This window comes from Megascapheus bottae, chromosome 5 (assembly GCF_031878675.1).
Source record: "Megascapheus bottae isolate mThoBot1 chromosome 5, mThoBot2.hap1, whole genome shotgun sequence".
Lineage (NCBI taxonomy): Eukaryota > Metazoa > Chordata > Mammalia > Rodentia > Geomyidae > Megascapheus > Megascapheus bottae.
The window spans coordinates 51,369,859-51,383,601 of record NC_143513.1 but is presented as its reverse complement, the minus strand read 5'-3'; the positions used below and the strand labels follow the sequence as shown (position 1 = coordinate 51,383,601).

Genomic DNA, 13,743 nt, shown 5'->3' with positions numbered 1-13,743 from the left:
TAAAGATGATAAACAAAGACCAACCAGAGGTTATGTCAATCTTTAATTTCACCCAAAAGTCTAAAGTGAATAAATAAATAATACATATATGTCTATATGCATAGTTTATAGTATATTATATAATATGTAAACATACATATATGTATTTTTCATAAAATATTATCTCTACTCCCTTAAGTCTACTCATTTTCTGTTACTTGAAAAAGTGGTACAGTAACTGAACACATATGGTATGCTAGCAGGGAAAACTAAGTCCGTGTAAGAAGCTATTTATTTTTCAGTAGTGGACTACTGCAGTATTTCCTAAACAATCCTGTTAAGAACCATCTGTTCCAGCTGCTCAGATTCAGATCCTCAGTACTCAGGCTTAATGAATCAGAATTAAGGCAGGAGAAGGGAAGAGTTTACTTGAAACCTGAATTTCAACTCACATCTGTACTGACTCTTAAAAGTTTTAAAGAACTTTATTAATATTCTGAAGGCTGATAGATTTTTGTTTATTTCTGGAGGACTGCCCATCATTATTTACTTACAGAAAGTTGTCTTCTTCCTCAGCTCCAATTTCTCCTTTCTAGGATGACATCATGAGAACTAGACATCAACCTCACCTTGTACTGCACATACTAAGGTGAAGAACTCTATAAATATAACTCTTGATGGTTATAGAAGAAAAGAACAGCTGTCTTCCTAGTGCCTCAGAGAAAGAGTGAGAAATCTATCCCCTGAACTTATATAAATTTAACTTGGAAAGGACTTTGAGTTCTTGTCTTTGAGAATATAATATATACCTGCAGAAAGATGGTAAGACTTGAACTCTGGCTTTATAGCCTGGGATCCTTTCCAGGAGCTTAATCATAGGGCTGACTCCCTCATCTCCTTAAGACCTGGGGGAGGTAAATCTCCAGGGATATCTCAATATATACTCTGTCATAATTTAACTCCTAAGGCTTACCTTTTTGCTTATGTTCCACTTTGCATAAAACATCCACAATTTTAAACTCATTTTATTGAATATGTATTTATTTGCATTTTTACTTCCTATCTTTAATTACAGAGGGGTTTGTATTCAACATGTCAGTTTCTGAGTACAATGTGTCTTGATCAGTGTATTTATACTTTTAATGTATAAAGATAACTATATTGACAACAGTAGTGTGTTAAGATACCCCATAGTTAAAAATTTAACCTGAAACTTCTGACAGTGGTTCTTTTTTTTTTTTTAAGAATGGAAAAGTGTTTGCTTATTAGGAATGTAAGTTTGTTAACTTGCAGGCATGTAAAATACTTAAAATAAAAGTGAATATCAAATTAATAAGTGCAACTAAAAGCAAGATGGTTATGGGTTAGATAAGTCTGAGCTGGCACTATTCAAAGGCCATCATAGAAGCATCTACATGTACTTGCTATAGGCAGAGCAAAGTCTTTTTCACACACACACACACACACACACACACACACACACACACACACACACACCTCTCAATGCTTAAATCTGAAGATGGGCAGGTTTCTACCTAGCTCAGAGACTGTTAGGCAGGGATCTCAACTTGCCCAGTAGCATGGCACACCTGCCTTCCAGGTACTTGTCCCAGGATGCAATTTCAACCTCACTGCCATTCCATGATTTATTGAAAGCCTCAGAGAGAAATTCCACCTATGAAGGATTGCTTGAAGTATAATCCATATAGCACATTCATTTTTCAGGGTATTACAAAAGTCCTCCTTGGCTGCACAAGATTGCCAGCAAAATACAGATGAAGAGTAATTTGTTTTATAGCCCCTCCCAGAAAGCTTGCTTTAAATATGAATGGTAATAATACCATTTATGTTTATTAAGAAGTTCAAGTATACTTAAGTATGGCCCCTTAAATCTTCCCAACAATGTGAAGAGAGTACATGTGGTCTGTGTGTGTGTGTGTTCATGTGTGTACATGTCTATTTAAATATGAAGAATTAGAAGTACAGAAAGGTTTTGTAACTTCCATGAGATAAGTGGCATGCTGGAATTTAAACTCTGGTCTTTAACCCTTTTGACATTATGCTTTTGGCTTTCACTCAAAAGTTACAACTACTATGATTATGATGGTATTGCTGGAAATGATATAGGTTAAGAACTAATCTTGCTTTTGCCTCTTTATTTTTCCCTACTACGTTTACTTTTAAAATAAATTCTACTGTTGTAGATCTTGTACTTTTGTATATAGACAAATTATGTAACAAAAAGTAGAATAGAAATAAAAAATAAACAAATGAGTGAATGCTAATTCATAGCCAACTAAAAAATGAGATCAGAGGATTTTTAATAGAATTGAATCATACAGGTCAACACTATTTAATAGAAATAATATGAATTGCCTCTTTAAACTAAAACTTTCTAGGAACCACATGAAAACCTATAGATAAAAATCTATCTTAATAACACATCAATCAAAAGCATTATTTTATGTGTAATGAACATTTTTAAACTATTTCACTGTTTTGGGGGGATAGGGTTGAGACAGGGTCTCATTATAAAGCTCTGGCTGCCTACAGATCGTATTATAGTCACCACCATCATGCTGGGCCTATTTCTTTCCATTCTTACTCAGCCTTTGAATTCAGCATGCATTCATTCCCATAGTACATCTCATTGTGGACTAGCTGGCAACCATGTTGGAGCATATCGAGGGGAACAAGACAGCTAAATCCCAGCCGCACCCAACCTACTTATCTTCAGTAGGAAACCAAGGTAACTTACCTATGGAAAAGTCAGGAGGCTACTTTACTTTCCAGCTCTTGCTGTTCATACTTTTGAGGTGAGTAAAAATTTCCTACCACAGAGGAGAGTCATCTCCTGGCTCGGTCACTTCCCCAGTGTACTGCCATCTACATTTACACAGTGCGTACATTTGCTCACAGGGCATTCAATTCAGTGACTCGTCTGGGTGCTGTTCCACAGGGATCAAGGGATTTGTTCCACTGACACCAGAAGCTGTCTGTTCTAGACTTTTGGATAGGATATTATCTGACCCCCTTTGATGGACAGCTTAAGGGATGAACAACTCAGGAAACTCAGTACTTCCCAAAATTGCTATCTGCTATTCTCCTCGTGGAAGTCCTAATTTTCACTGAGTATATATTTGCAAAGTCCTAGAACCAAATAATATATCTTTGCTGAGCTTATTTATTATAATTATATCCACATCCATTTTCTTTATCTGTCTCATGCTGGTTGTGCATCTGAATCATTATGTTGCCACAAGGAACATGACAGAGTAAATTCTACTCTGTGGGAAGATAAAAACTGAAATCAATTTTAACCAGAGTTTCTCTTTAAAATTTAGCAGCAACAGGTTACAACTGACTAGGACCTCAGTAGATACTAATAACCTACGAAGAACTGAGGGTAAAGCCCGAGACACAATTACTAATTCAATCCGTGATATCTAGTCTTTTTTTTGGGGGGGGGGAACTGCAAAGGGGTGAGGAGTCCACTACTGGCTCTACTCTGCAACTGCAGTGTGACTTCAGTTTTGACTATTTAGGCTGTGTCCCCTACCTGCAGAAACCAACTTAATTGCATTAATCTCCTACCAGGTGCTAATTTTGTTGTTCCAGGAATATGTTTCAGAAATATCTAGGCCCATTATCAACCATATAGAAGGATAAAGACTGTCATTAGATTTGATTAGTGTTACCCAATTATTCTGAAAGCTCAATAATGATTATTTTTGAAACAGAGAAAGTTTCTCTTATTCAATTTCAATTACATGAACTCCTTAACCATCCTGACAAAATTGGACCATAATTATATATAATTATAAGATTATGATTCTAATTACCAACTGTTTTGTAGCATTGGTACAGATGAAATGATAGATAACTATGAAAAGTGGAGGAGGTCTACAATTCGTGCTCCACAAAGGTTTAGCTGGGTAGCCAGTGGAACAAGCACAGGACTTTAGCTGTGGTGACCGCCACCCGTGGCTCTCTGTGGTTTGCTATGAAAAATATATGGCAGTACTATAAAGTATAGAAAGCAGGCACCAACACCTTCCAGATGTGCTTGATTCCTACATGGGCTTCAGCCAAACATTCTGCTCCCTGCAAGCTGTCATGTTCACACCTTTGCTAGGTGAAACCTTCAAGGGGAGAGGCTCTCACTGTGTCTTTGATCCAGGGACCAGGAGGGGAGACAGTGTTATTTCAGAGGTGTCTGAGTTCCTTTCCCACTGTGTATTTCTGCAGCTCCTGCTCCCTCCCTTAAAAGGCTTCATTATTTTTCTACAGTGCTATGTTTGATAATTCTGAGTATTGTATGACACAAAATAGGTGTTATAATTTTTTACTCTGAAACTGCTGTTTTGAGTTTCTCATGGCCTCAGATTTATTTTTCCTAAGATTCTTTCAGTATAATGCAGGCTTTCTATCCTTTCTCTATTGTAAAGGATAAAAGGAAAAAGACACAAAAGGAAAACCACCAAAAGTAAATAATGTGAGAATTCGCTCTCCTTACACTGAATTCTATTATCCAGTAATGCAAAGGTATAATTTCTCACCAAAGTGTATCATCAGAAAAGAGGCAGGGAGAAAAGAAAACAATGGGAAAAAAACCCTAGAAGGTGGATCTGTGATGTTCAAATGATTTCACCATTTTTTAAAGGAATGTTTCTTTCTTAGCTTATAATATTGAGAAAAATAGGCCAGGAGCATGACCTGGTAGTAGAGTGCTTGCCTAGCATGCACGAAGCCCTAGATTCGATTCCTCAGTACTACTTACACAGAAAAAGCTGGAAATGGTGCTGTGGCTCCAGTGGTACAATGCTAGCGCTGGGAAAGCCCGATAGTGCACAGGCCCTGAGTTCAAGCCCCAGGACTGGCAAAAGAAGACTTGAGAAAAATATTAAGACAAATGCTAAATGTTGTAAAGAAATGTGTTACTAGATGTTTACATAAATGGAAGTGGCTCAGTGTGTTGGATAAACATCTAAAAAGGGACACAGCTCCATTTTTACATAGCTTCATAAGTGAATTTGAAACTGCATTGCCCTAAGTGAATCAATTACATTTAATGAACATGAAATCCTTCATCAATAAGAGTATAGTAGTACTATCTATCATTGCAAGCTTATAAAGATCATATTAAATGCTAAGTGTAACTATAATAATAATAGCTTCCAACTGCTGTAATGATAGCAGTTAGTTTTACATGAAAACTAACTTAGATTGATGCAGTCCCACTTATCCAGCCTTTCTCTGATTTGTTGTGATTCTTGGTCCTTATTAAGAAAGTTTCCACCTGTGTCAAGGAGGCCTAATGTATCTCCTATTCCTTCCTGTAAAGTTTTCAGCGTGTCAGCTTTTACCTCCAGGTCTTTGATCCATTTGGAGTTAATTCTAGTGCAGGGTGACAAAGAAGGATCCAACTTTAATTTTCTGCAGGTGCTTAACCAGTTCTGCCAGCACCACTTGTTGAATAGGCTATCTTTCTTCCATTCTATTTTTTTGGCTCCCTTGTCAAAGATTAGGTGGCTATAGGTCTGTGGTTTAATATCTGGGTCCTCAGTTCTATTCCATTGGTCTTCAGGCCTGTTCTTGTGCCAGTACCAAGCTGTTTTGAGAATTATAGCCCTGTAATAGAGTCTAAAGTTTGGAATTGAACTTCCTCCAGCGCTGTTCTTTCTGCTAAGGAGTGTTTTTGCTATATGGGGTCTTTTATTATTCCATATGAAATTTTGAATTGCCTCTTCTATTTCTTTAAAGAATGCCATTGGGATATTGATGGGTATTGCGTTGAATTTGTAGATAGCCCTTGGCAAGATTGTCATTTTCACAATGTTGATTCTTCCAATCCAGGAGCATGGGAGGTTTTTCCATTTCCTTAGTTCTGCTTTAATTTCCTTTTTTAGTGTTTTAAAGTTTTCATCAAAAAGGTCCTTTACATTCTTAGTTAAGGTAATTCCTAGGTACTTTAAGTGAAGTAAGCCAGACTCAAAGGAACTTAGGCTCAATGGTTTCCCTCATTTGTCATAAACAGTAGAAACCCTGGGCTCTACTAGCAGAGATCTGCAATAGAGCAAAACCTTGATACATAAGGCCATATAGTATGAAGCTAATTGAAAGGACCTCCAGGATATTGAAACAAAAGCCATATAACAAATGATTGTTGTCCTTAATGTACTATGTTATCTCTCATCTCCTTTGCTCTCCCTTGGGTATCTCATATTGTTACAGTATCTCACTTTGTTATCTGATATATTGAATTTATTTGTATTTGGTTATTTGAAATTTGATAGGGAAGGGGGGAAAACTAAGACGGGGGGGGGTGGTTGGGTGGGGGAGGAAGGTAATGGGTACCAAGACATGTGAAAGGGTAGCAATGTATGTGAATTAATGCACCTTCTATCTGGCAAATATCATGTAACCCTTTTATTAATTACAATAAAAAAAGAAAACTAACTTAGACTCTACACTAATTTCACAAGATAAGCTCTTAGTATAAGTCTCATTTTATATAAGATAAAAAAAGGCAAGAAGGGTGAAATAGCTTGTTTAGCATTTGAAAGTCGGAAAGCTACAAGGCAAACCACCAGGCAGCTGGGCTTCAGGGCTTTATACTTTACACTGTCTATATACACCTAAGTTTAAGAACATGTAATCTCAAAGTGAAATTGAAAAAACTTGACAATTTGCTGGTAAAAGCTCCTTTCCCGATAGGAGAGTTTTACTAAAACGAAAGCGCTAACATGCCATTAAATAGCCCAGCTAGCAAGACATGGAAGTCATCCTTACTCATACATAGATTGACAGAACCATCTTAAATTCCAAGTACTTAACTTCAAAATTACCTTCTTTATTTTAATGAAAAGAGGATGCAAAAGCATTGTGGACAGGAAAAAAATGTCTGAATCTTTTAAAAAATATCACATAGATATTAAATTTGTACTATAAATATTGAATCTATTCATTTGTTGAATATGTTTATATGACCTAATTCAGCACTGACTTGATTCAGAGCAAATAACTATGCCCAAGGCCAGATACAGGCTATAAGTAATGACGTAGACACAAGTTTCTTTCATCTTACTCTAGGCATATTACTACTGCTCAGAAATACTGACTACTGATGCTAGTTAATATTGGAAAAAGAAAACCAGACAGTCTTGGAGTAACTTTATGTTGCCAGTCACCCACCTATACCTGCTACCTGCTGAAAACCTATTGGCTTCTTTTTTCTTTTCTTTCCATTTTTCCCTTGTTGGAATTCCTTCGTAAAGATGCCCTATTATGACAGCAGATACTCAAAAAGAGGAAATTGCATTTTCCTCTTCCTCAGAGGGCTTGTTTTTTTTATATTATGAAATACTTACCCCAGTTCTACAAATTTCCATTTAATTTTTCCTCCTCGTACCACCAACGAATTGGGTGCCATTAGTGATTTGGGGCTTTTAGCATCATCTAGGATATAGACATATTTGAAAAACACAAATTATTATTTTTTAGAGCTATGAGTTAAATAAAAACAGTTTACCTATGAATCTATGGAGCTTGCCTAAACTATGAGTACAAAAAAATGATACAAAATGGAAAGTGGCACTGTGGCTCAAGTGGTAGAGCATTAATTAGCCTTGAGCTGAAGAGCTGGAGGACAGCACCCAGACCCACAGTTCAAGTTTCATGACCAAAAAAAAAAGACACAAAATGCCTTGCTTGTCTAAAATTCATAGGAAGCAACCGTGTTGAAAGAGTCACTCAGGCTGGAAAGGTTCTGCAGGAAAAAGGCTCCTCACAAAAAGGAGTTGCTTGATGAAAGTAACTAACCTTTCTGTACATCACCCCAACAATTTTTTAAATTATTATATTAAAAAAAGAAATTGCTTCAAATGCACTGGGATGAATGGGATAAGCAACAATAAACACAATCACTTCATCTTTTTTTTCACCTTATCAAGAGTTAAGATGTCCCTTCCTTTGCTTCACCTCCTAGCTTTCAAATGCCTGGACTTGGCCTTCCCTTTCTTGCCTTTGGGTTTTCATGTCTTTCAAGAAAACCCAACTCATTTCCTCTGGATCTCCAAAGCCCAGGCGAGAACTTCCGCTCAAAGTCAAACGAAGAATTTCAGCTCAAAGTCAAGAAGATTGAGGGAGAAACTATGAATCAGTTTTTCTTTTGAGTTTCCCTTTGCTAGTTGCCTGTGACAAGCCTTGGGAAAGGGGAGAGCAGGACATGGAGGAGACATCACAGGAGCTCAGATACAAAATACCGAAGTATTTATACCTTTGAAAGGGCATTTTTAACTCCCTTTGGAGGTACTGAAGGTTTAAATGCACGAGCGTGTACTTGCTCAGCTGATATTCTACCACTTGAGATCTACCAACAACCCCAAGTTTTGTTGTTGTTGTTGTTGTTATCTTAGAGAATCTCATAGATTTTTCTGCCTAGGCTGGATACAAACTGATCTTCCAGGTCTAAGTTTCCTGAATAGGGTTGTAGGCATAAGCTATCTTCCTTGATAGTTGGGCTCCAGTACAATTTGGCTGGCCTGCTGTGACATGGAAGGCACTCAAATCTTTCAGTGTCGAAATCCTTTAGGGTTTAGAGCTATCTGATCTTTGCCTCCCTTAAACTATGCTGACATTCTAAATGACTTGAGATGCTGGCAGATAAGAATACTTAAAACAGTTCCAAAAAAAAAAAATCAGAAAACAGATTTGGGGAATGGGGTTTGATGTCAATGTGGTAACTAGGCCAGAATAACTCTAATTATAAATTATGCTATTTCAAAAATAAAAGGATAAAAAGGATTGGGAAAAAAAATTCTGAGCAGATTCCCAAAAATGCTAAAGCCAATAGGAGTAACCATACTCATATCTGATGAGGTAAAGTTGAAACCAAAATTAGTCAGAGGAGACAAAGTAAATCACATTGTACTGAAAAAAGATGTAATTCAGCTGATGCTGTGGTCACGCCTGTAATCCTAATTACTCAGGAGCCTGAGTAGAAAGCCAGCCCAGACACTAAAGTCCCTGAGACTCTTATCACCAAAAATACAAAAGTGGCATTTTGGCTCCATGGGTAGGGTAGGAGCTTTGAACTGAAGAGCTCAGGGACAGCCCGCAGGCCCAGAGTTCAAGCCCCATGACTAAAAAAAAGAAAAAAAGAAAAAAAAAAAGAAAAATGATACAATCCAGCAAGAGGATATAATAATTATAAACATTTTGAATTAAATGTCTATATACTTAATTTCATAAAATAAACATTACTAGACAAAAGGAAAGGAAGAGAGAGAAAAAATATAATAAAGAAAAGAAAATAAATTACCACAATAAAATATTTTTCTCTTAAAAATTGTGGAAACATTGACAGACCTGCTAAGGTAGTACTTATGTAACCTTACAAAATCAATGCTGCTCATGTTTGTTTACTTCAACATATCCAAAGAGAATATACAGTTTTACTATGCTCCATTTATACCTCTAAGTACTGAGACTTCAAGATTAAAGTCTAGACTAGCCCTAGCAGAAAAGTGCACCAGACTTTGGGGCAGTGGGGCAAATGGGAGAGGGGCAAAGAAATGAAGTGGGGAAGGGAAGAGAATGAGCCAAGAATTCATCGTAGATATCACAAAATTAAGAAATGGAAGGAGTGGGTCCAAAGGAGGTTAAAGTTTGAAGGGATGCCACAGCTCAAGATGCACTGTATACATAAACTTCTTTATTAAATGCCCCCTCCTCAAATCAATGCACATCCTGAAAATGTAAATAAAGGCAGGGATGGATTGGGAAGGGTGGATGAACATGTACAAAGGGGTGACACTGATAAAGGTGCACTGTTATTAACAGTTTTGTTGAATGGAAATTCATTTGTACAACTACTTAAAGACATTTTTCTTTAAGGAAGAAAAAGCTAAGCTAGACGCATGGCTTTAACGGTAGTTACTAGCCTGGCAAGTAAAAGATTCCCACAATAAAAGAAAAATAAGTTTGCACACAAGTTCTTGCTGAGTAGTCTAGCTGCATAACCAACTGAAATTCTCCAAGGACTTTGCCAACATACCTTTTGCACTTTAGTTAAAGGGTACTCAAATTGCAATAAGTCCATGAATGCAGTAATGAAAAACAAGAATCAGAAATATGTCTGTCAAAAATCCACCTCTTGTCTCAAACATTTATTATGGACATTTGCATCATTATTCTTTGAGCAGTGGAACAAGAGCTTCACCAATATGATGCAAGTGCATAAAATCACCCACAGATATGGCACAGATGATTTTTGGGGTGATCTTGCTAATGGACTTTCTTTTCACCCAAAAGCAGGACTTCAATTTTCTAAATAGGACCCAAAGAAAGGAAAAAGTGCTGCATTCTTCCAGAGGAATCCTAAAGCAACTCTTAATAGCTAGGACTGTTCAAAGTTAAAAAGAGACTACCTAATTATTTTCTGAATTAAAGGTAGCTGGGAGATGTTCTAACGAGTATGAGAAGACCAGTTGAGACAATGCACACACACACACACCACACACACACACATCCATGCTGTAACCTATTAGTGTTGTAGTTATTTGGGACTAAAAGCCTGATTCTCCTCATCACAATGCCTGCTGCTAGGCAACCTCACATCATTATCTCACACATTTGTCAAAGTGTGTTCCAAGGAGCACATTTGGAAACATATGGAAATCAATGTTTCAATAAGAAGAAGTAGTAAGATTAAGGAATAATGTACTGCCCCATTTTACGTTAATCAAATCTATCTTTATAGTCTGATAGAAAAAACATTGTATTGGTATGATTCCAGGAAAAGAAAAGAGAAACATCCTATGCTTGTTTATTTGTTTAGTTGTATGTAGGGCTTCCATTAGGCTTTTCGAAATCACTCCAATACTCATTTTGTGACTAATAAAAATCTGAGCCCCAACACTGACTGAGTGCATTAGCTCTAAGCTCTGTAAACCTAGCTTTCATTTTCAAAGGTAACAAATGATCTCCTGAGAGCTAAATTCTAGTCTTGGGCTTCATTCTCCGTAATCTTAACTTCAGTGGTACACTGAATTATCCTTTATTTCATGATATGGGAGCTCCTATGACTTTTCTGCTGAGTGTGAGATCTTTTCTGTTTTGTTTTTTTTTTTGCTTGTGTTTTTTTTTAAACAAGTTCATCACATTTTCCCAAAAGTGCTCCAATTTTTTTAATTTTCTATTAGTGAGAAAACACATGTTCTGAGGCTTATAAACCTTGTGTCTGTTGTTTTTCCTTTTTATTTATGTATTTGTTTTTGGAATACTGGGGATTGAATCTAGGATTTGGGCTTGCTGGACAGGCAGGTGGCTCTAACACTTGAGCCATAAGTCAAGCCTTCAGTCACTGGTTTTGCTATTTTCTTCCTCCTGTTGGTTTCTCAAAATACACATCCAGGGTTCTTCAATCCTTCAGCCCTGTCATTATCTCTGGCACTTCTTCACAGGTAGTCACTAAGCACAGTCTTCTCACTCAGCTTCCCCACACCTACAGCCTGTTCCTCTTCTCTGCTCAAAACAATCTATGACTTCCTAGAAACAGACGGTGGTATCTAAGATACTTAAATTCCAGAATTACAGACAGAACCTATTTCTTCGCTTTTAGTCAAGATTGCTATATTTTGTACAAATGAACTGCTTTATCCAGCTTGTGTTTGTTCACAGCATCATTCTGATTCACATACCTGTCTCTCTCTCCTTTCTTTTCCTTCCTTCATTCCTTCCTCATCTCCCTTTCCCTCGCTCTACTTTTTTAAATTGTATTTTATTGTAGGGATAATGCACAGAGTGATTATAATTACATTGATCAGGTTATGGGTACATTACTTCTCAAACCTTGATACCCCTTCTCATAATTTTGTCCCCTTTTCCTTCCTGCATCCCCTCCCTTTGAAGTTCTGTGATGGTCATTTTAGTTGTGCTTCCTTTATCAAATCTGCTTACCAAATTCAGACAAATATAATCGCTGTCCTCTGTGCAATAATATAGATTTATCCTATATATACTTACAGTGGCTTAGTGTAACATATGAATCAGACACATGAAATCTGTGAAGACCCTAGAAAGGCAGTTTCAATTTACCATGACATTAATTTAGTGATTATTCTCAACATATGCCCTATGTCAGGCAATCTGTCAATAACCATGCAGAAACTTAGAATAATAAGGGGTTTTTTCAGACAAAAATCTGTTAGCTCTTACTTCAGTCCATGTTGACTAAGAAAGTCCCATTGCTTTGTAATTCTAGAGGTAAAAACTTTAGTTTTTAATATTAGGCTGTTTAGGTAATAGGACTACGGAATGTATTCCATTGTCATAAAACCATGTTTCATAAGCCTGTGGAAAAATACTTCCTTTAGTTTAATTGACATTTAGTGAGAGGCTTTATGACTGAGCTAGTGGTAATCAGGACTTTTCCAATCACAGCTTCTACTGTGATCCCTTGAATATGAGAAAAAATGCTATCTTGCTGCTTGAAAATAATTTTTAAATCCTTAGAATCAATACACACACACACACACACACACACACACACACACACACACAGCAGCCAGTAACTAAGTACTTTTCAGAGTATATATACTTGCAGACCAGAAATCAGGAAGCTTTATTCTGCAATGGGTCAGGCAGGAAATAGTTCAGATTGTTGAGATGTACAATTTCAGCTACAATCATTCAACTCGCCATTGTAGCATGCAAGCAAGCCTGGGCCTCACTGCTGTACATGACATTATAAAAATAAGTGTCAACTGGGATTGGTAGATGACTTTCCCTTCTAGACCAATGCATTTAGTTATCTAGAGAAACATAGTAATTCATCCAGAGAATTATTGTATACCATGCCCTTGGTGAGCAACCAAGAAGATAAAGATGAGTATGATAGGGGAGTAAACTTTGGCTCATGTGACAATTAGATCTCATGTACACAACAACAAAGACAAAAATTAACAAAGAAAACTGCTAGGAGGTCAGGAAGAAGAAAATTAATTTGCTGCATCGGGGAATGTAGTCAGTAGGTCTAGGGCCTCATTCAGGGGATGAGATTTAAGCTGGTTTTGAAGAAGGATCAGAATTTTTCTGGGAATGCAAGTTAGATGAAAGTATAAACATGAGTTCCAGGAATGGAAGGGTTTCCACAGAACCTTATTCTCTGGATTTTGAGAACAATGGAGGTAAATCTCACTCTGTTAACCTATGTCTTATTAGCCTATATTGCATTGTAAAAAAGGGAGCACATGGGATCTCAAATGACACCAAGGGGCTGTTTACTGGCACCTGGGTAGGAGTGCTTGGGGGAACGTAGTGGTGCTGGGAGGCCTTCAGTACAACGGCAATTGGTCATATTCTGTGTACACATCCAGTTAACTAGATTCTGATTTCATGCTCACTGAGCAAATTTCTGATCTATGTACTCACTAACCAAAAGAGAGAGAATGGAACAAATGAAGAATGATGTTTATTATGTCATTTGGCCTCCCAATGTAAATCAGAAAATTCATTTTATTTTGATCCAGAAATTAGTGCTTTCAACTTGAAACCACCACTCAAAGGTTTTGCAAATGTGCATATAGGGCTAAGGTGTGGCTTATTGACAAGTGCTTGCCTAGTAAGTTCAATGTGTACAATGCTCTAGATTTGATCCCCAGTACCAAAAAAGAAAACATTTAAAAATGAAATTAAATGTGGCTATAATACTGAGCTGTTAGTTTAGGAAATTGAGGATCAGATCCATAACTCCTCAAGGCA

The 13,743-nt window shown here is 37.0% G+C and overlaps 1 protein-coding gene across 1 annotated transcript in view; it reads right to left on the bottom strand.

Moving 5' to 3' along the window:
- Positions 1-13,743, bottom strand: part of Ppp1r9a (protein phosphatase 1 regulatory subunit 9A) — a 268,149-nt gene that overhangs the window by 14,383 nt on the left and 240,023 nt on the right. Inside the window, 3 exon segments of the mRNA XM_090333138.1 lie at positions 7,180-7,230; positions 7,232-7,261; positions 7,350-7,437. Of these exon segments, the coding sequence (XP_090189264.1) occupies positions 7,180-7,230; positions 7,232-7,261; positions 7,350-7,437 (169 nt within the window).